General features: G+C 39.2%; 2 protein-coding genes, 1 long non-coding RNA gene and 1 pseudogene across 4 annotated transcripts in view; 1 reads left to right on the plus strand and 3 right to left on the minus strand.

Annotated features, from left to right (window-relative positions):
- Positions 1-2,964: 2,964 nt before the first annotated feature.
- Positions 2,965-3,071, minus strand: LOC133255483 (U4 spliceosomal RNA; annotated as a pseudogene).
- A 4,092-nt stretch (positions 3,072-7,163) lies between these two features.
- Positions 7,164-14,079, minus strand: CGGBP1 (CGG triplet repeat binding protein 1). The gene is made up of 3 exons (XM_061434119.1): positions 13,892-14,079; positions 13,102-13,306; positions 7,164-11,223 (listed from the first exon to the last, which is right to left on the minus strand). Exon 3 carries the CDS (start codon positions 11,202-11,204, stop codon positions 10,701-10,703), a length of 504 nt encoding a protein of 167 aa, XP_061290103.1. The 5' UTR covers positions 11,205-11,223; positions 13,102-13,306; positions 13,892-14,079; the 3' UTR covers positions 7,164-10,700.
- A 157-nt stretch (positions 14,080-14,236) lies between these two features.
- The window catches only part of ZNF654 (zinc finger protein 654), an 86,529-nt gene continuing 80,044 nt past the window's right edge, over positions 14,237-20,721 (plus strand). For both annotated transcript variants that reach the window (XM_061433307.1, XM_061433383.1), the window contains exon 1: positions 14,237-14,593. In XM_061433307.1, the coding sequence (XP_061289291.1) occupies positions 14,405-14,593 (189 nt within the window). In that variant the 5' untranslated portion in view covers positions 14,237-14,404. The remainder of the gene's footprint in view (positions 14,594-20,721) is intronic.
- The window catches only part of LOC133257789 (uncharacterized), a 91,605-nt gene continuing 86,236 nt past the window's right edge, over positions 15,353-20,721 (minus strand). The window contains exon 3 of the long non-coding RNA XR_009739709.1: positions 15,353-20,162. This is a non-coding gene — a long non-coding RNA (uncharacterized LOC133257789). The remainder of the gene's footprint in view (positions 20,163-20,721) is intronic.

Raw genomic sequence — 20,721 nt, forward strand, 5'->3', positions numbered from 1 at the left:
CGCTGGGCTAGATGAAGCATAAGCTGCAATCAAGATTGCCAGGAGAAACATCCATAACCTCAGATATGCAGATGACAACACCCTTATGGCAGAAAGTGAAAAAGAACTAAAGAGCCTCTTGATGAAAGTGAAAGTGGAGAGTGAAAAAGTTGGCTTAAGTTCAACATTCAGAAAACTAAGATCATGGCATCCGGTCCCATCACTTCATGGCAAATAGATGAGGAAACAGTGGAAACAGTGGCTGACTTTATTTTGGGGGGCTCCAAAATCACTGCAGATGGTGACTGCAGCCATGAAATTAAAAGACACTTACTCCTTGGAAGGAAAGTTATGACCAACCTAGATAGCATATTCAAAAGCAGAGACATTACTTTGCCAGCAAAGGTCTGCCTAGTCAAAGCTGTGGTTTTTCCAGTAGTCATGTATGGATGTGAGAGTTGGACTGTGAAGAAAGCTGAGCATTGAAGAATTGATGCTTTTGAACTGTGGTGTTGGAGAAGACTCTTGAGAGTCCCTTGGACTGCAAGGAGATCCCATCAGTCCATCCTAAAGGAGATGAGTCCTGAGTGTTCATTGGAAGAACTGATGTTGAAGCTGAAACTCCAATATTTTGGCCACCTGATGGGAAGACCTGACTCATTTGAAAAGACCCAGATGCTGGGAAATATTGAGGGCAGGAGAAGAAGGGGACGACAGAGGATGAGATGGCTGGATGGCATCACTGACTCAATGGACATGAGTTTGGGTAAACTCCAGGAGTTAGTGATGGACAGGGAGGCCTGGCGTGTTGCAGTCCATGGATTGCAAAGAGTTGGACATGACTGAGTCACTAAACTGAACTGAACTGAGGATTGACTAATCTCTTTGCAGTCCAAGCGACTTTCAAGAGTCTTCTCTAGCACCACAACTTGAAAGCATCAATTCTTCAGTGCTTCTTTATGGTCCAAGTCTCACATCTGTACACGACTACCATAATATTGATTATACGGACCTTTGTTGGCAAAGTGATGTCTCTATTTTTTAATATGCTATCTAGGTTTGTCATAACTTTCCTTCCAAGAAGCAAGGGTCTTAGTTTCATGGCGGCTCTCACCATCCACAGTGATTTTGGAGCCCCACAAAATAAAATCTGTCATAACTTCCACTTTTCCCCATTCTATTTGCCATGCAGTATTTTGGCTGCCTCATGCGAAGAGTTGACTCATTGGAAAAGACTCTGATGCTGGGAGGGATTGGGGGAAAGAGGAGAAGGGGACGACAGAGGATGAAATGGCTGGATGGCATCACTGACTCGATGGACGTGAGTCTCAGTGAACTCCGGGAGTTGGTGATGGACAGGGAGGCCTGGTGTGCTGCAATTCATAGGGTCGCAAAGAGTCAGACATGACTGAGTGACTAAACTGACCTGATCTGATCTGATTTGCCATAAAGTGATGGGACCAGATGCCACGATCTTTGTTTTTTGAACATTTTTTCACTCTCCTTGTTGTTGTTGTTCAATGACTAAGTCATGTTTGACTCTTTGTGACTCTGCTAAGAGTCACTGCAGCAAGCCAGCCTCCCTGTCCATCAGCAGCTCCTGGAGCTTGCTCAAACCATGTCCATAGAGTTGGTGATGCCATCCAACCATCTCATTCTCTGTTGTCCCCTTCTCCTCCTGCCTTCAATCTTTCCCAGCATCGGGATCTTTTCCAAGGAGTCAGTTCTTTGCATCAGGTGGCCAAAGTTTTGGAGTTTCAGCTTCAAATGAATATTCAGGACTGATTTCCTTTAGGATGGACTGGTTGGATCTCCTTGCAGGCCAAGGGACTCTCAAGAGTCTTCTCCAACACCACAGTTTAAAAGCATCAATTCTTCAGCACTCAGCTTTCTTTATAGTCCAACTCTCACATCCATACGTGACTACTGGAAAAGCCATAGCTTTGACTACACGGTTGTTGGCAAAGTAATATCTCTGCTTTTTAATATTCTGTTTAGGTTGGTCATAGCTTAAAAGAACAAGTGTCTTTTAATTTCATGACTGCAGTCAGCGTCTGCAGTGATATTAGAGCCCAAAAATATCAAGTCTTTCACTGTTTCCATTGTTTCCCCACGTGTTTGCCATGAAGTAATGAGACCGGATGCTCTGATCTTCGTTTTTTGAATGTTGAGTTTTAAGCCAGCTTTTTCACTCTCCTCTTTCACTTTCATTAAAAGGCTCTTTAGTTTTTTGCTTTCTGCCATGAGGGTAGTGTCATCTGCATATCTGAGATTATTGATATTTCTCCTGGCAATCTTGATTCCAGCTTGTGCTTCATCCGGCCCATCATTTCGCATGTTGTACTCTGCATATAAGTGAAATAAGCTGGATGAGAATATACAGCCTTGATGTACTCCTTTTCTAATTTGGAACCAGTCTGTTTTTCAGTGCCCCTTTATAACTGTTGCTTCTTGACCTGCAGAGAGATTTCTTAGGAGGCAGGTCAGGTGGTTTGGTATTCCCATCTCTTGAATTTTCCGCAGTTTGTTGTGATCCACACAAAGGCTTTAGTATAGTCAATGAAGCATAAATAGATGTTTTTCTGCAATTCCCTAGCTTCCTTTATGATCCAGCAGATGTTGGCAATTTTTTCTCTGGTTCCTTTGCCTTTTCTAAATCCAGTTTGTACATCTAGAATGTCTCAGTTCACATAGTGCTGAAGCCTAGCTTGAAGGATTTTAAACATTACCTTGCTAGTGTGTGAAACACGGGCAATTGTACAGTAGTTTAAACATTCTTTTGCACTGCCCTTCTTTGGGATTAGAATGAAAACTGACCTTTACCAGTCATGTGGCCGCTGCTGTTTTCCAAACTTGCTTACATATGAGTGCAGCACTCTAAGTGCCTCATCTTTTAGGATTTTAAATAGCTCAGCTGGAATTCTGTCACCTTGCGTAGCTTTGTAGTAGTGCTTCTTAAGGCCCATTTGATTGCACAAGCCAGGTACATCTAAAAGTGTGAATTAATGACTACATGGAATCTAGTTTTCAATTAGCAATAATCGCGCCTCGGATAAACCTCATTGGCTACGATACTGCCACTGTGCAAAGCTTACATGGAATCTAGACATGAATTTCCTACTTACAACTCTTGTGATCTCACAGTGAGTTGATAATATTCTGTGTTAGTCAAGGAATAGTTGTGCTATTCTTAAATAGCATAAAAATCCACAAGGGAAGAAGATGAAAAAGCATCAGAGGAGAAAAAGGAAATCAGATAGGAAAGAAAATTTAGGGACTGATGGCCCTTGGTAACAGGGAAAGACTGTATCTTATTTGTTTTGTGTTACTATTATACTAAGTATTGGGTTGGCCACAATGTTTGTTCCATGAATGTGGAAAAATGTGAAGAAACATAGTGGCCAACCCAACAGTAAAGAAACTACTGTTGTGCTATGGGGGTAAGCAAGGAGATGTTAGGTCATCCCCTAGTAGAAAAAGAGTATGCAGAAAAATGTTCATTCCACAATAGCAACCTTCATGGAGAGGAACAGAATTAAATTACCAATGATTATCAGACATGGAGTTCCAGTCCTGATATAGTGCTGGTTTTCTGAAGTAGGATATTAAGGTGTTACATAGAGAAACTACCCAGTGATATTTTATGACATTCATCTTATTATCCTTACCTGACAGATTAGGAAATACCTACAGGGTTTTAGCAGTTTAATATTAGATTTATATTTGTCATAGTTATTATTGAAACATTGTGTAGTAGTCCTTATAACTGCTGTAAAAAACTAGAAAATTTAGGCTATTTATAGAATACAGATACTAAAGTCATAATTTTGAAACTGATTCCCCATTACATACTTAGAAATGCATAACTTGGGGAAAAGAAAATGACTTTACTTTGTAAATATACAACTAAATTTTATGAAGGTAAATTTTAAAGAATTTAAAATGATGTATAAAAATATTTGTTCATCTATTAAAATTTTTTAGTAATCTCCTTAATAAGGTAGATGAATTATGTGATATTGCTACTCTTTACAGTTTGGATATAACTGTTATGGTAGCATGTTTCAATGAAGTCTACTATTTATTCTGTGTGTGTGACACAGATAACATGTGCTTGTTTTAAGTCAACATACAAGAGTGTGTAAAACAAGGTAAATATTGCCCCCAGCCCCATTCAATACCACCACTTGTTAGTAATCTTAATCTGAATCATCTGGTGTATGTTTGTTTTTTTTTACCACATAAAAACATATTGTGCTTTGCATAACATTGTTTTTCTCCTCCAAAATACACTTTGTATTTATATGTGCGTGTGCGTGTGTGTGTATACATATATATAAATTTAACATTGTGTCTCTTTTAATCTATTCTTTTAGATCACTCGAATAGTGTCATGATGGTGGGCTGCCATCTGTGGGGTCGCACAGAGTTGGATATGACTGAAGCAACTTAGCAGCAGCAGCAGCCAGTACTGCTGGATTCATAGCACTTGCAGTTTTTTTTATGATTATAATATTAAAATGAACTTTTAACATGTATCTTTATACATTTGCTATTTTCTGTCTGATATATTCATAAAAGTGGAATTTGTTAGATTAAAAGGAATGCATAAAATTATTATTACTACTGAATAGGTACTAAATGAGCATAGTAAGAAAAAAATAAAGTCACTGTGTTCTATTACATATTGATTCCTTGTATGCTTAAACAGACAAGATTGTAGAATCTGTCATCTGATATATGCATCAACTCAGGAGGTTGGATCATAATCATCATTAGTGTCTAATCGATGAAGTACATCAGTGACTATCTTGACATCCAGTATTCAATGACACTTGATTTATCATGGGCATTGCAGGAAAATGTGGCAGGTTCTTATATTACAGGCATTTATATTGGTTGGTCCCATTGTTGAATAGGGCTTCCTTGGTGGTTCAGATGGTAAAGAATCTGCCTGCAATGCAGAAGACCCTGGTTCTATCCCAGGTTTGGGAATATCTCCTGGAGAAGGGAATGGCAACCCACTCTAGTGTATTCTGGCCTGGAGAATTCCATGGACCGAGGAGCCTGGTGAGCTACAGTCAGTGGGGTCACAAAGAGACATGACTGAGTGACTCACACTTTCACTTTCACTGTTGAACAGATTTTAATATAGAAATTCATATTTTATGGATAAAACACACTACCAGATTTTCAAAGGATATGAAGACAATTCGAGAATTTTCATTTTTATTGCTTCTGTACAAAATAAGACTGGGACAATCAAGATAAAATCAATGATAAGTGTTTTGTTGGTAATTTACTAGTCTTACAAGGAATTGGTTTAAAGAGGTTGGCTAGAAAAGACATTCGCTCTTCCACTCTTCTGCCCCCATCGCTGTGTTGTGGCAACAAATCTTTATTTTCTCTCATGTATCCCCAGTGGCTAGAGTAGCTTCAAGCACACGATAAGAACTAAGTACTAGTTGATTGCATATTACTCATGTTTAACCAAGAACTTGAAGCCATGAACTTTTATGATTCCAATCAAGAGTGCGCCAAGCATTCATCCTAAGTAGTATGCATATAAAACAAGTGAAATCAAGTAACATGATGGAAGTCATGCCATACGTATAAAATGCATGACAAGTCCTGTTCTATTTGCTAGTTTTAATCTTCACTGGGCTAGGTTAGCTAATCTGATCCCAGGAACATTTTTGCATCATGAGATACCATATTATAGGTGCATGCTGCTGCTGCTGCTGCTGCTGAGTCACTTCAGTCATGTTCAACTCTGTGTGACCCCATAGACGACAGCCCACCAGGCTCCCCGTCCCTCGGATTCTCCAGGCAAGAACACTGGAGTGGGTTGCCATTTCCTTCTCCAATGCATGAAAGTGAAAAGTGAAAGTGAAGTCGCCCAGTCGTGTCTGACTCTTAGCAACCCCATGGACTGCAGCCTACCAGGCTCCTCTATCCATGGGATTTTCCAGGCTAGAGTACTGGAGTGGGTTGCCATTGCCTTCTCCGTTATAGGTGCATAATACAACTCAATTTACACAGAAAAGGAACTATTATGAAACTCAAAAGCACATACATTCAATTGGTTTACATTTAATAAAGGTTATGATGAGATTCTTTAGGCAAAATGAAGATAAGTCTCTGATGGTTTGGAGATACTAAACTGGAAACAAGAGTATTGACAAATTTCTTAAGGCCCTACCTACCATTTTGACTTCAGAAAAAAAACAAGTCAATTACTTTATAAATTCACTGAAAGTCGAAGTCGCTCAGTCGTGTCTGACTCTTTGCAACCCCATGGACTATATAGCCTGTTAGGCTCCTCCATCCATGGGATTTTCCAGGCAATACTAGAGTGAATTGCCATTTCCTTCTCCAGGTGATCTTCCCAACCCAGGGATGGAACCCGGGTCTCTCGAATTGCAAGCAGACTCTTTACCGACTGAGCTGCCAGGGAATCACCAAAAATATAAATTCATTAATATTTTACAAATAGCAGTAAATAGGACTATTTGCCCTCAAAACTATGTAAAATAAGACAGTTTCCACTTCTATACATTTTCCTCCAGTGCTGAATAAGGATATAGCAAATCTTTCAAAATCCCACTAAAACTTATGAGATGCAAATTAGGACCTTGTGTTCCATTGTTAGTAGTTCTAAAGGTAGAAAATTATAGTATGTTTCCAATTAAAAGTACTGATTAAGTGTATTTAAATATTACCTATATAATTTTAGGGGAAAGGGGCTATCTGTAGCTATGATGTGAATTTGATTTGACAGAATGTATGCTTTGATACTGGGGGTAAGGACCAATAATCCTTCAGAGATGTAACTAGTAGGAAAATAAATCTATACTCATAAAATTTTATTATCTGTTGGAATTATGAAATATATGCTGCTGTTGCATCGCTTCAGTCGTGTCCGACTCTGTGTGACCCCACAGACGGCAGCCCACCAGGCTCCCCTGTCCTTGGGATTCTCCAGGCAAGAACACTGGAGTGGGTTGCCATCTCCTTCTCCAATGCATGAAAGTGAAAAGTGAAAGTGAAGTTGCTCAGTCGTGTCCAACTCTTAGCGACCCCATGGACTGCAGCCCACCAGGCTCCTCCGTCCATGGGATTTTCCAGGCAAGAGTACTGGAGTGGGGCTATTGACCCACAAAACAAAACATGCTTTCAAAAAATTCTGAAATAATTTTTGAAATTTATTTCTAAAAGTCACAGAGACAAAACTTTAAAAGCAACAATTTATAGTAAGTATACATGCATGAGCAAAAAAAATAAGCAAGGGAATACACAAATGAACATAGTAAAATTTTAATGAATACAGTATTCTGGATATAAGTAGAATACCACTACGTAAGAACTGTATTTACCTCAGAAATCTATGGTAGTATGGATTGAGATAAACCAGGCTTAGGATAGTCACTTCACTATTCACATTTTAATCAGGGCGGACTAGAAGCCAAAACATTTTAGGCTAAGATTTTCAATTAAATTATAGAATGAATTTTCTATTTAATAAACATGTTTGAAAGTGATCTGTACTCATTTAAAGGCAGCTGGGGCAAGTCAAACCACAGAGAGCCCTTACAAAGACTAAGCACCAAATGACAAATTGTGGCTTTTGTTTTGGGCCACCTTACAGTTTTTTTAAATGTATTTTCCATTAACATTTACATACAGATTCTTTTCAGGCAAAAGATCTGACTGTGGAACTTTCTGCTTGAAGATCTTGCCAACTGTCACTTACAATAGTTTTTAAGCAATGAATACTTCTGAACAATCCCAAGCCGATACTTAATTGGTTAGTTTTAAGATGCAGAACTTTAAAGTATTTTGGTCCCTGAAAAGTCATTAGGGCCAAATGCCTTAACTGGAAGTAGCATTTGTTTAAAATAAAAGAAGTCTTACTCAAAGATGATAATGAATAAAATAACTATTTAGGCTCCAATACGCAATCTTTCTGAATTTTCACCCTGTAAGAAATGATTATAATGTCTTTCAGGCTTGCTATATGCCCCGGAGAATCAAAAGAAACCAATAAGGAATTTAACATTTCAACAAGTTAGGAACTATTTACTGTAAGCATATAGTGAAATTCTGGAAGACATACTACCATACTTTGAGAAAACGCTATTTTAACAGGTAAGCATGTGTTGAAGGCAGTTTATAAACGAAACATAACAAATCTTATCTTTATGCATACAACTTATAAAATAGAAAAAAATGTGCTATTTTTTTCCAATAGTATAGCATCACACTAACACTATAGTTAAGATTGAAAGCGTCTGTACACATGTCCACTACACGCCACTGAAGCATATGCCTCTTAGATATTCTGTTTGTTATCCAACGTATGCCAACCATGGTTTCACAGATTTGCACCAGTTTGAGCAGGCTAACACAATCATTCTGCCTTATCTATTTAACTATGAAGTAAAGTTAACCAGTTTCAGGGAACGAAAAATTTCACAATCGGTAAAGAAACATATTAAACCTCCACAACAGGATGGAAAACGCTTCTAAGGACATGATATAATCCTAACAGGAGGATAGATTATGCCTCTAGATATAGTGAATGTGTGAAAAGTTAGGAGCCTGGAGAAATACATCAAACTATAGGGGACCTAAATGACTACCAAATTAGGTTTAACTACTAAATACTCGAATGTGAACTACTGGTGTTTTTCTGGTACATCCTCCAGTTTACTGCTGAGGACTACTCAGAGCTGTTCTGCCACTACGTGTTTGCTGTCAGTGCAAACTAGCATCTACATAGGGAGCTGTCTGATTCATGAGTCTTGAAAAAATCAGAATGATTGTTTATCTAACCTTATCTTTGTATTCCAAAAAGAACACTATAAAACTCAATTATTTTCCTAGCTTTGTAGATCTTGTACCATCTTAGATAATTCAAATCAAACATGGTTGCCTGCAAACCTTTTATTAGAGGAAGTAAAAACAAAGTACATTTTGGTTATGTTTTGCTGCTGGTCTCCTCTTGCATGTGCTTTATCAAGGAGAGCACTATTCTGGGCATTAATTGTGCTACTTTAACGTAACTGAACATGAGAAAATCTGGTAGCTCAAATTTTGACAAGTGATTTTTTTTTTTTTTTTGGTGGCAGGCTAGTTTAAAAACAACCAAAAAACCTCACATAAATCTAAAATCAGATGGGCACTTTGACAATCCAAACTAGGAACTTAAATCTACCAAAAAAGATATAGAAAGCTGTTTCTGAAAAACATCTTTTTCTTACTCACTTTGGCTTTTTTAAAATGAAGATTTGCGGTAAAATGATCTCAAGGATAGCTCCCTCTACATCACATAGGACATCAATTATCAGTGCTTTAATAGAAATATATTTTATAAACCCTTTTAACTTGAATGTTTTCAAAGAATTTAAGACTTTTTTCTTAAAGCTCTAGTCCAAGTTTTCCGCTGTTCAATTTTTAAAAAATATATTTTGGGTATCCAACAAAGATGACAACTGGGCTAAGCTACTTTAATAACCTTACAGGATAGTGAAGTTCAGATAGAGCTCATTTCCTGAACATGGTTGACCTTTAACAGAACTGATTTATTTCCTCACCCAAACAGTTATGCAGGATACTGCCAGATGGCCACTACAAAAAAACCTTGCTAGTATTTCTAGACAATGGTTTATCATCTATGTTTAAAAACCTTGTACCACCAGAGGCAAAGCACATAGAAGTGAAAGTAAGTACACTTATTTCTAGTCTATTTATCTAAACTTTTATAAAATCATATGGAAAATTAACACATAAAAAGTAATCTCCTTATTATCTGATTTGTCAGCCAAAAAGTAATTGCTAATTCTCTGTAAAAACAGGAAACTCAATCATAGAACATCTACTTGTTTAAATTAAAATGCCAATCTTGAAGTTTTTTAATACCATGACATAAAAAAAGAAGTCTGCAAATTAAGGATGACACTTGAAATGAAAGCTATGTTTCAAAAATCTGTTTATAGTTAGAGACTAAAATCGTATCACTGCAAAATTCCCAGTGGCTTTGGCACTGCCAGTAAGATTTCAGTCTTTTGGTCACTTGAAGCTGCTACTAAATACAACAAGAAGCCTTAAAAAAAAAAAGGGGGGATAAAGACAGTGAGGAACTGAAGGATAGTTAAGGTAACTATATCATATACAAGTAAAGTACAGTCTGCAATAAACAGTCTTTTTCTGCTAGGAATCTGAAGATGTAAGAATAGTTTCCCACCCTCCCTTCTTTTTTGAGGATCCTCTAATCAGGGAAATAATTTCTTTAAGTTACTGTGAGTGGTATTGCCTGGCAGCAGCTTCAATTTCCTAAGCTAGTCGTCAATCCAAGTAATTAAGTAATCTCACAAGGAATAATTATACATGGCAACAGGGTAAAAAAGCAGGGCAGTTCTTCCATGCACAAACATTTCAGGAGAAAAACCATCAATTTTAAAGATAACCATCAGGTTCCAGGTATCCTAGCACACTCTAAACCCTAAGTTTTGCTTTACACCATTGGTGACTAAAATTAACAATACATTTTGCAGTGAGTTTTTTTTTTTTTTTTTGCCTGCAACTGTATATACATTGCAAAACTATTCTGCATCACATGATTTAAAATGAAATAAATATAAAAATGAACCACACAATCAACACATAACTTTTAATACTCCACATTATTTATCTTGATCACAATGGTGGTAACCTCCTTGTCAACAATCTTGTGAGTTAAGGAGCTGATTCTCATTCTCATATCCATCAGGCAGGTATGCTCTCCTCAGTTGGTCTGACTTGGGTATGGAGCCTCCATTCTTCACATGGCGAGACAGGAAAGCACGGACTGCTGGATGATCAGCCTTCTCAAGTGGGATATTGGCTTCCAGGCACATTTTCACAAAGTCCTGGATAACACTGACTTTCTCTGTTTGCGCAGTACTGTTGCACTGAAGCGATGCAGTTAGAGGCCTCTGCTTCTTTCTCACATTCTGCTCTTCAAATTCTGCCTTCCTCTTGGTATGAGTCTTTGACTTGAGGTGGTCACTAATGGCAGACTTGCGAACATGATTCAGAACCACATTGCAAGAAGTGCAGAAGAGCTTTCCTCCATCTTCGTGCAGCTCACCTCCAAACTCAGTGACTCGATCCAGGGGGGTCACATACAAAGCAGTCTTAGAACGGTTTCGAGCAGGTGGTGCTGTTACTACAAATCGTTCCATTCTGACTTTGAATGGGGTTCTTTTAAGATAAGAGAAACAAAGATAAGCGTTATAACACTTCATGCAGGAAGCAAAAATAAAAGGTAGGTTTAAACATTTTAAGATTAAAAGCTTCAGAAAATTTAATTCAAATTATTATTAATAGACTTGTCTATTAAGTTTTAACTTACCTGAAATATGTTAAGGGAAGGGAAAACCAGAGCAAATTACTAGTAACAACTAAGTCCATTCCTTGATTTTGATGACATTAAATTCTAACCATTAAAAAAGAACTCCAACTATCATAGATGTCACTATCCTTTAGAAAAATCTAACCACAGGTCTACATTAATGGTATCAATTGTATGAATCTGAGCTAATTTAGATGTGTGTTCAATTTTAAAAGAACTTTGTTCCTGTCACAATTCTGGAATGACAGATTTTAGGAAAACAACTGCAAGGAATTATGTACAAAATTTATTCAAACAGGTGAGCCATTAAGCTGGTATAATTCTATATGGAGATGAATATAATTTCTAAAGTTGTTCTGAGAATAAAGAAAGTAAAAGTCAAGAAAGGACACAGGCCAAATGTGATTAAAAGCAGCAACAATGACATTAAATTTTACAGTCAAAATATAGAGCTCAAATTAGTCTAATGTATATACACCTCTACTAAGACACCTTTCCAAAAAGTGATAGTCAAGCTATGCAAAGTAGCTTTTCTAACACTTTTGTTTACATCAAAGAGTAATGTTTACATTTGCTAATATTTCATTTATTAACTATTAAGTTAGACCAAAACTAAGAACTTAACACAGTATCTCATACATGATGGATGCTCAATCACAGTTTGTTTGATATGGGATAATAAGTGATCATTTTCACAAATATTTAACTCAGAAACAACTTAATAATTTCTCAATTTATCCCAACAACAGATTTTTCTGATCATTGCCAAAATCATAAGGTTATGGCCACTGAAATCTTGAGATAACAAAGGTTGTAAATGATAACCATTTGTTGGATTAAACTCTTAAATTAGTCCAGATAAAAGAAACTGAAGTGAATTTCATAGATTTCAGGACGGAATTCTGTTCCGTTTAAATAAACTAGAGAAAAATTCCCAGGTGTGTTCTGAAGAACTATGCTTTATAAGCATAATAAAAAACATTGGAGTATTCCATTAATCTATGCTACAGAATTCATAGCTGATTAACATGAAATATCTCAAAAGAATTTATGTATTAGACACCTGTGGACATAACCTCAGAGAACTCAACATTTCCCAGTATTCTTGGAAAGTTTAGGCTGTAATAGGTTTAATTTTTTTTTCCAATAAAAATCTGTTAACCCAAGGCTTTCATGTGTCAAATATTATTTAGGATATAGGTTTTCAATTGCAGAAGACAATTCCTGCGTACTTAACAGTGAATTACCACTACACATATTTGTACTTTATGGTATGTGTTGTAGAATCTTATACCAAGTCAGTCCCAATTATAATGAATGGTTCCAACCTCTTTATGGAAAACATTACATATTTGTGACTAGTGATGCTTAAATCATTCTATGTTTAAAGTCTATCTTTGGATTTCAAACTGTAAACAATTACCTGTTCGTTATTCTCTGAAGCATAAAACACGCAATCACTTGTGTTAATATGAAAGGCCTATTCATTACAAAATCTTGTAAGTTTTTTAGTACATTTGTGTTACTGCAGAGGCAAGTATCTACCCAGTAGAGGTTGCTCGAGTTTACAGAACCGAAGAACAAAAGTGTTTACCATAGAAGTAAAGATATTTTAAACGAGGAAGTTAAAAAGTTAAGGCCAGTAATTGGCCAACAAAAGAAAAGAAGCAAATCATTTACTGGATAAAAATAAAACTCATCAGAAGTTTTCAAGTTTAAATGTTTACCGGATGAGTTTCCAGTTTTTTTCGTCTTGATACCTAGCAGTGAAGGGTCTCCAGCGCAAAACCAAAGACGCATTAAATCCTGGCACTTTCCGTTTGTTCAAACCCGGATATGCCTTCAAATCAGTTTTTCAACAAGTGGTGATGGGGAAACAGTTTCTGGGCTTGCACCCTATTTTCCCTGAGGTGCTGGGAAGTCATGCCTTTACTGTAAAACACGAAAAACAAATGGAAAGAAAAAATGGAGGGGGGGAAGAAGAGTGGATGAAAAAAAACGAAGAACGTCCACAACAGCCACCACGCAGGTGTGTTTAAAATCATCCTAGTTAAGTCCATAAATCCGGATCCCAACGTTTACCCCAGCTCTCCTCAGCCCAGTCCCTCCTCAGTCGTCCGCCCCGATCTGAGCCTCCTCGAGTGCCCCAGCCCCAGGGATCGGGAGGAGGGAAAGGCGGGGCTCGCGACGCTCCCGGCGTCTAGACTCCCTCCTCCCGCGCGGAGCCCAGCACGCCGGCGTCTCACCGCCCCTGCCCGCTAGCTGGGTAGGGCCGAGTCCCAGCTGCCGGCCGTGGGCCCGGGAACTCAACAGCCGAGTTGGCGGCAGTCTCAAGGGAGGAGGCGGCAGGCGCCTGGCGGAGGCGGCCGCTGTCAGGTTTCCCGTCCCCTCCCTCTTCCTCCCGCCGACAACGGCGCCCCGGCCCCGCCCCCGGCTCCCGCTCGGGACGGAAGGCCCCGGGCCCAAAGCCCGCACCAACGGCCGGGCCCACCCTCGGCCTCCCTAGCTTCTCGGTACCGTAGGATCTGGGCCGTCGCTAGGGGAAGTGGACGATACACGGCCGGAAAGGAAAGGAGGAGGAAGAATAGGAGGAGCAATAGGGAGAGGGAGGAGGACCAGCCGCCGCCGCCACCGCCGCCGTCGCCGCCGCTGTTGCACGAACGAGCCCCGCGGCGGCCGCCGTGTCCCCCGCCGCGCCCCGTCCTCCTGTGCCGCCAGTGGCAGAGCTCGTAGGCGGCCCCCAGCAACCGCCGAGCAACATTGACCAACGGACTCCAAGTCTATCAAACAGACGGCAAATTTGACCAATAGTGGTAGAAGGGCGGACATGTGTATGATTGGCGGCTAGCATCCTCCAATGAAAACCGGGGGCGTGGGTGGGCGGAGCCGGAAGTAGAGCCAGCCGAGAGGCCCCTGTCCGGCTGGGGAGGAGAGAAGGGGGAGGGAACTAGAGGAGGAGGAGGAGGTTAGCCGAGGCAGCTACAGCGGCGGCGGCGCAGGGGTTGGTACGCGCTGGGCGGCGAGAGCCTCATGGCGGAGGAAGAGAGCGACCAAGAGGCCGAACGCCTCGGAGAAGAGCTCGTGGCCATTGTGGAGTCCCCGCCAGGCCCAGCCGGGCTTAGAGCTGCGAGCGACGGCAGAGGCGGCGCTGGCGGCGGCAGCTGCGGTGGTGGCGGCGTCGGGATCAGCAGTCGGGATTACTGCCGACGCTTCTGTCAGGTGAGGCGCCCGTCGACCGCCCGCCCGGACTTGTCAGCGGTCCTGGGCCTCCCTGCCTCTCCTGCTCTTCTCGTCTCCGAATCTGGGCTGTGTCCGGCGCTCGCGCCACCGGCGCAGCGAGGAGCGTTGAGGATGAAGCTCCCCCCTCCACCTATCCGGCTTGGGGTGGGGGTTGGGGGGCGGGGAGCGGGTTCGGGATGACCCGCGCAGGTTTAGGGTTGCGGAGAAAGTGAGAGTTTGTCCCGGGTGGAGGGGTTGTACCGGAGGGTCAGCTGGCAGGAAAGCTCTGTACTGACATGCCTCCCCTGCCCCAGACAGACCCCTTTCTGCCCGAGGGTCCCGCCTTTCTTGTGTTTCCTATCCTGTTTCTTGTCACCTCATTTGGAGTCTCTGGCAACATATCTTGCCTTCCCTTCTCCGCCCCTTGCCCCCCGTATTCTCCCCTTTTTCGGATATGGAAGGCGTGCCATCTCTCTACCGCCCCCTCTCCTGTCATCGCCACCCCTCCCCCTCTGCTAGGGTCTCCTGTCATCCCCTCACGAGATCCCGCTGGGCTAGTTCTCCAGTTGGCTTAGGCGCTGACCCACAGTGATTTAGTTACTTTTTTGGAAGGTGGGGCTAAGGCCATGGGATTGTCATCTTTCCTTTTCTTAACTCCTTTCCCCGATACACACAAGCTCTTTTCTAATAAACTGCTAATAGAGAAAGTAGCTTTCCTGAAACTATTGCTCTGGTTACATCACCACCACCCCCTCTTCCTTTAAATTATACTGTATTTTATTTAGCCTGTGAAAAAAAACAACAAAACAGTGTCTGAACAGTGACAGTAAATTACTTACTTGGTCGACAGCCACAACGATTTGATGTATTTAGAACGTTTAAACATAATCAAATATTAAAGTACCATATTTGTGCAGGGGTAGAATTTATGTAACGTATACATTTACATCTGCATATATTTATAGTTTAACATTTTGTTCTCTTTCATAGCACTATTATTTTGAAAACTCTTGGGAAAAAATTTAATTGCTCCTTTTCCATCTCATTCCTTTGTTTATTATCTTGGATGTATAGGATTCAAATCTTGGTTCCACTACTAGCTGTGTTATCTTAAACAGATTACTTAACCTCTTTGTGCCTTAGTTTCTTTACCTTCAAACCCGGATAGTAATTAAACGAGTGAATATGTGAAATCCTTTGGATCCTTTACATATTAAAGTTAGCCATTAATTTCATTCTGGTAGCAAGTAAGAAATAAAGCTAAGCAGAAAGGAGCATCATGTTTGCTGAAATTTGATTTTATGTCTTTCCAAGCATTGAGAGATTGCTTAGAAAATAAAGGGTGGGGTTGACATTTTCAGGGAGATTTCATCCCCTTCTTCTCCAAAATAGATAAGTTTGTTTGATGGTGGAAATTGTCTTGTTATATGGGATATGTGAGTTTTCTTTGGCATTGCTCTCTATTTAGCAACTTTCTTAAAAAAAATTTTTTTTTTGTACTGGCATTCAGAATTTAAAGGTTGTATCTTTACAGAGCTTGTCCTCTATATTTTACATATAGAAACCATGTTTTCAGTAGATTATTTACCTGTAGGAGTTTTAAACGGCTGTAAAATTGTTACAATTGATCTTTTTAATAGCATCACAGACAGAAAGTATCTTTATCTATATTTTGCTTTTTATATCATTAATGAGCATCTTGGCTTTGGTTACATTTAGCTTTGTAAATTTATTTGCTGTAGAATGCAAAATTTAGTTTGAGGGCCAGAACATTTTTGGAGAACTTTTAATTACTTTCCTTCTATTTCTTGAAACTAACTTTAAGAACAAATGAATAAATTTAGCTTGTGAAATACAGTGTCTGAATAGTGACAGTAAATTATTTTAAGAACAAAAGAAGTTGACTATTTTATAAAACCCCACTACATCCTAAAATATCCAAGGAAATAAAAGTAAACAGGAAGAGCTTTATATTGCTAAATTATGAGTGTTATACTGACATACTTTCATGTTACCAACTTTTACCTGAAATCTCATAACATATTTTATAATACTCTACATTACCAAAAGATCTCTTCTTAGGGTTCCTATCCTGGTTCCACCTTGGAGGTGAGCTTTGTGAAGTACTTTTTTGTGTTAAAACTTTAAGATGGAATAAAAGATTACCTGAATTAAGTTGCATTTTAAGACTGATTAATAGAATTCTGGTATAATAATTATGCTTTATTTGCTAGTAAGGGAATACAGTGTAATTCCTAAAGATTGTTTATTTTTAAATATTTGGTTTCCTAATATTCGCTAAGGGTAACTTGCCTTCATTAGTAAATTACTAGTTGTGAGTAATCCATAAAATGGATAACACGTACTTGAGTTGGTGACAGTTAACTCAATACATGAATTAAACACACAGCCTTGTAAAGTTGAGAAGAAAGGCTCTAATTTTTCTTCCTCCTATTAGAGAGAAATATGAATCAAAATTTCTTGGCAGTTAGTTGTGTGGGTGAAAGGAGAGGAAGGAACACTTCTTTTCAAGAATAGTTTTGTGTCTTACCACAGGGAAGAGTAAAACAGAAGACTGTAGATAATAAAAGTGAAAAATTATGCATGCATTCAATGCATTTGATGATAAACTTTCTATTTGAGAAACAATACTAGTAATTTTAAATCTCAAACTAAGGGGATAATCGCTTAGCCTATAACTGATTTTTGAGATGTTGGATTTGGGAGACTGAAAATGTTCATTTCCAGTTGCATTGGAATTGGCCCTTAGCTGATATTTAATTTGAGGATGAAAGGAAGAGAAATGTAATTTTTATTGAGGGCCTACTAACTCTTAAGGCCTTCATATAGGTCTTGTTACGCAAGTTACATTGTTGAAATTGAGGCCTGAGCAACTTAATTTGTCAGGTGAACAAGCTGGGATTTTTGGACCCAACCTTCGATTTTTTCTGAACTATAGATTGAAATTACAAATGAATCCTCAAATAATTATAAAGTGACTTTTATTTTTTTTTGGTCAAGTTGTACAAGAGAGAAGAAAAACTTACTGAAGAACTCAGGGAATAATGGATGGAAAATTTTTAAGGTATTCTTTCATTATGCCACAGTATAAAAAATATTCCAAGTAACAGTTAATTATCTCCGATTTCTTAGGGGCTGTGAACATTTCCCCCATACCTGAAGGCTGTGGTAATTCAACTTAATTTTGTTGCTAGATACATTGAAAATTTTTATCACAAATTATAAATTAAGTAAGTTAAAGATACCCTTCTTAGTTCAGTGCTAGAATGGATATAGTGAATGATATATAAGTATTTCTGAAAGCACTTCAATATGTTGATTAAAATAGACTTTAAAATCCTTTCTTATTATAGTGGGGTTAAATAGCCATCCCATGAGGATGTCATAAGTATAAAATGAGAGAATGAACATGAGGTTCTCAGTACTATACCTAGCACACAGATAGGCTTAAATAGATAGAGGCTATTAATATTTCTCACATGTGAAGTCCTCTGAAGGTTTAAGAGGAACATTAGAGATAATCTAATCTGTAGGTCACTTAAAGTTTGTATCCTGCAGTAAACCTGAGAGGGAATTTAGAAATGTTACAATTCTAAATTGTTAATTAACTAGAAAAGCCAAATGTTCCTAATGAAGCACTAACTGATTTGCAAAAATGACTATATTGTTTTTCAGATTTTATTTCTTGTAGCAGACATTGGGCAACATCTGGAGCTATTTGTGATTGTCTTACTTGGGGGCTTGCTATTGGCATCTAATGCGAAGAGGCCAGAGATTCTGAGCATCTTGCAATGTACCGGGCAGCTCTAACAGCAAAGAATTATCTGGTTCATAGTGGTCAATAGAATCATCGACAGAACTATCTGGTGCCAAAGTTGAGAAACCCTGCTATAACATTACTTTGGAACTCTTAGTGGATACTCTGTCTTGAAAGAAAGTATTTAATCATCTCATCAAATAATTTTAAGCAGCTAGTGTGCATCCTAGGTAGCAAGAAGGGCTTTCCAGGTAGCTCAGCTGGTAAAGAATCTGCCTGCAATGCAGGAAACCCCGGTTTGATTCCTGGGTTGGAAAGTTCCCTTGGAGAAGTGATAGGCTACTTATTCCAGTATTCTTGGGCTTCCCTAGTGGCTCAGATGGTAAAGAATCTGCCTGCAGTGCGGGAGGCCTGGGTTTGATCCCTGGGTTGGGAAGATCCCTTGGAGGAGGGCATGGCAACCCACTCCAATATTCTTGCCTGGAGAATCCCCATGGACAGAGGAGCCTGGTGGGCTACAGTCCCTTGGGTCGCAAAGAGTCCCACCCGACTGAGCAACTGAGCACAGCACAGTGTGTAGCAGGCACTTTAAACAGATAAACAATCTAACAGAAAAAGAGTTCACTTCATAGTTTTACAAACTACATGCTCATGCCTCTTTAAATTAAAATTTAATTGTTTTAGGAAAATACAACCCTATCTCTTAGTCTTGGTATAAAGTTCACATAATATAGTTTCTTGAGCAGTTACTAGGAGTATAATAATACATTTTTACTATTCCTGGAATTATTTGTTGATTTAGTTTTATGTTTTTGCATGTGCTTTGTTTATTAATAAGTCATATAAGACTTAAAATTGAGTTATTGCATTTTGCTGCTAGAAGTTCAGTTCAGTTCAGTTGCTCAGTCGTGTTCAACTCTTTGCAACCCCATAAACCGCAGCACGGCAGGCCTCCCTGTCCATCACCAACTCCCGGAGTTTACCCAAACTCATGTCCATCGAGTCAGTGATGCAGTCCAGCCATCTCATCCTCTGTCTTCCCCTTCTCCTCCTGCCCCCAATCCTTCCCAGCATCAGGGTCTTTTCAAATGAGTCAGCTCTTTGCATGAGCTGGCCAAAGTATTGGAGTTTCACCTTCAACATCAGTCCTTCCAGTGAACACCCAGGACTGATCTCCTTTAGGATAGACAGGTTGCATCTCCTTGCAGTCCAAGGGACTCTCAAGAGTCTTCTCCAACACCACAGTTCAAAAGCATCAATTCTTCGGCGCTCAGCCTTCTTCACAGTCCAACTCTCACATCCATACATGACTACTGGAAAAACCATAGCCTTGACTAGATGGACCTTTATTGGCAAAGTAATGTCTCTGCTTTTGAATATGCTATCTAGGTTGGTCATAACTTTCCTTCCAAGGAGTAAGTGTCTTTTAATTTCATGGCTGCAATCACGATCTGCAATGATTTTGGAGCCCCAAAAAGTAAAGTCTGACACTGTTTCTACTGTTTACCTGACTTAAATAGTTTAAATGAATACATATTTATTTCTCATATGAAAAGTCTTGAATGGTTAGTAGGAATGATATGGTAGCTTTATCATCATTTGTTCTTTCTTACTAGTCATCTTTATCGTCTATCTCAAGTTTGCCTCATGATCCAAAATAGTTGCTGAAGTTCCAAGCATCAAATCTCAGTTCCATGTAGCAGGAATGGGGTGTCTCTGGGGTAAGCCAAAAACATCTTGCTGTAAATTCTACTCAGTAGCTTTGATTTCCATCTTGTTAACTAGTCCCATCTGAAAAGAATGTTACGATATATTTTTGTATTTTTCTCCTGGATAAACACGTGCCTATGATTCCCTTGTGGATCAGCTGGTAAAGAATCTGCCTGCCATGCGGGAGACCTGGGTTCGATCCCTGGCTTGGGAAGATCCCCTGGAGAAGGGAAAGGCTACCCATTCCAGTATTCTGAACTGAAGAATTCCATGGACTAAGTCCATGGGGTTCCAAAGAGTCTGACAGGACTGAGCAACTTTTACTTTCACATGATTCTGTTAATAAGGAAGGAAGAAAATAAGAATGGATATTGTAGAGGCAACCTTTTTTTGTTTGTGTTTTTCTTTTTCTTTTTCCTATTTTGCCACAGATTATAATAAAAAAATAGTGGTCATACTCTTGTCCTGTTCCTTCCCCACATAGTCCCCGGAAGTAGTCACTTGCAATTCTTTTAACAAGTATGATGTTTACCTCCATGTTATTTATTTACTATAATTATTGTAATAATGAAAAACAAAACAAAGTGAATCCTAGACCTTGTTGGCTGTATTTAGGGAGCTAAATACTTTGCTACTTTTT

The sequence above is a fragment of the Bos javanicus genome, chromosome 1 (genome assembly GCF_032452875.1).
Source record: "Bos javanicus breed banteng chromosome 1, ARS-OSU_banteng_1.0, whole genome shotgun sequence".
In the NCBI taxonomy this organism is placed as follows: domain Eukaryota; kingdom Metazoa; phylum Chordata; class Mammalia; order Artiodactyla; family Bovidae; genus Bos; species Bos javanicus.

What these genes read in the sequence shown, in the direction of transcription:
- CGGBP1 (XM_061434119.1), bottom strand. Translation starts at nt 11,204, where the DNA reads ATGGAACGATTTGTAGTAACAGCACCACCTGCTCGAAACCGTTCTAAG.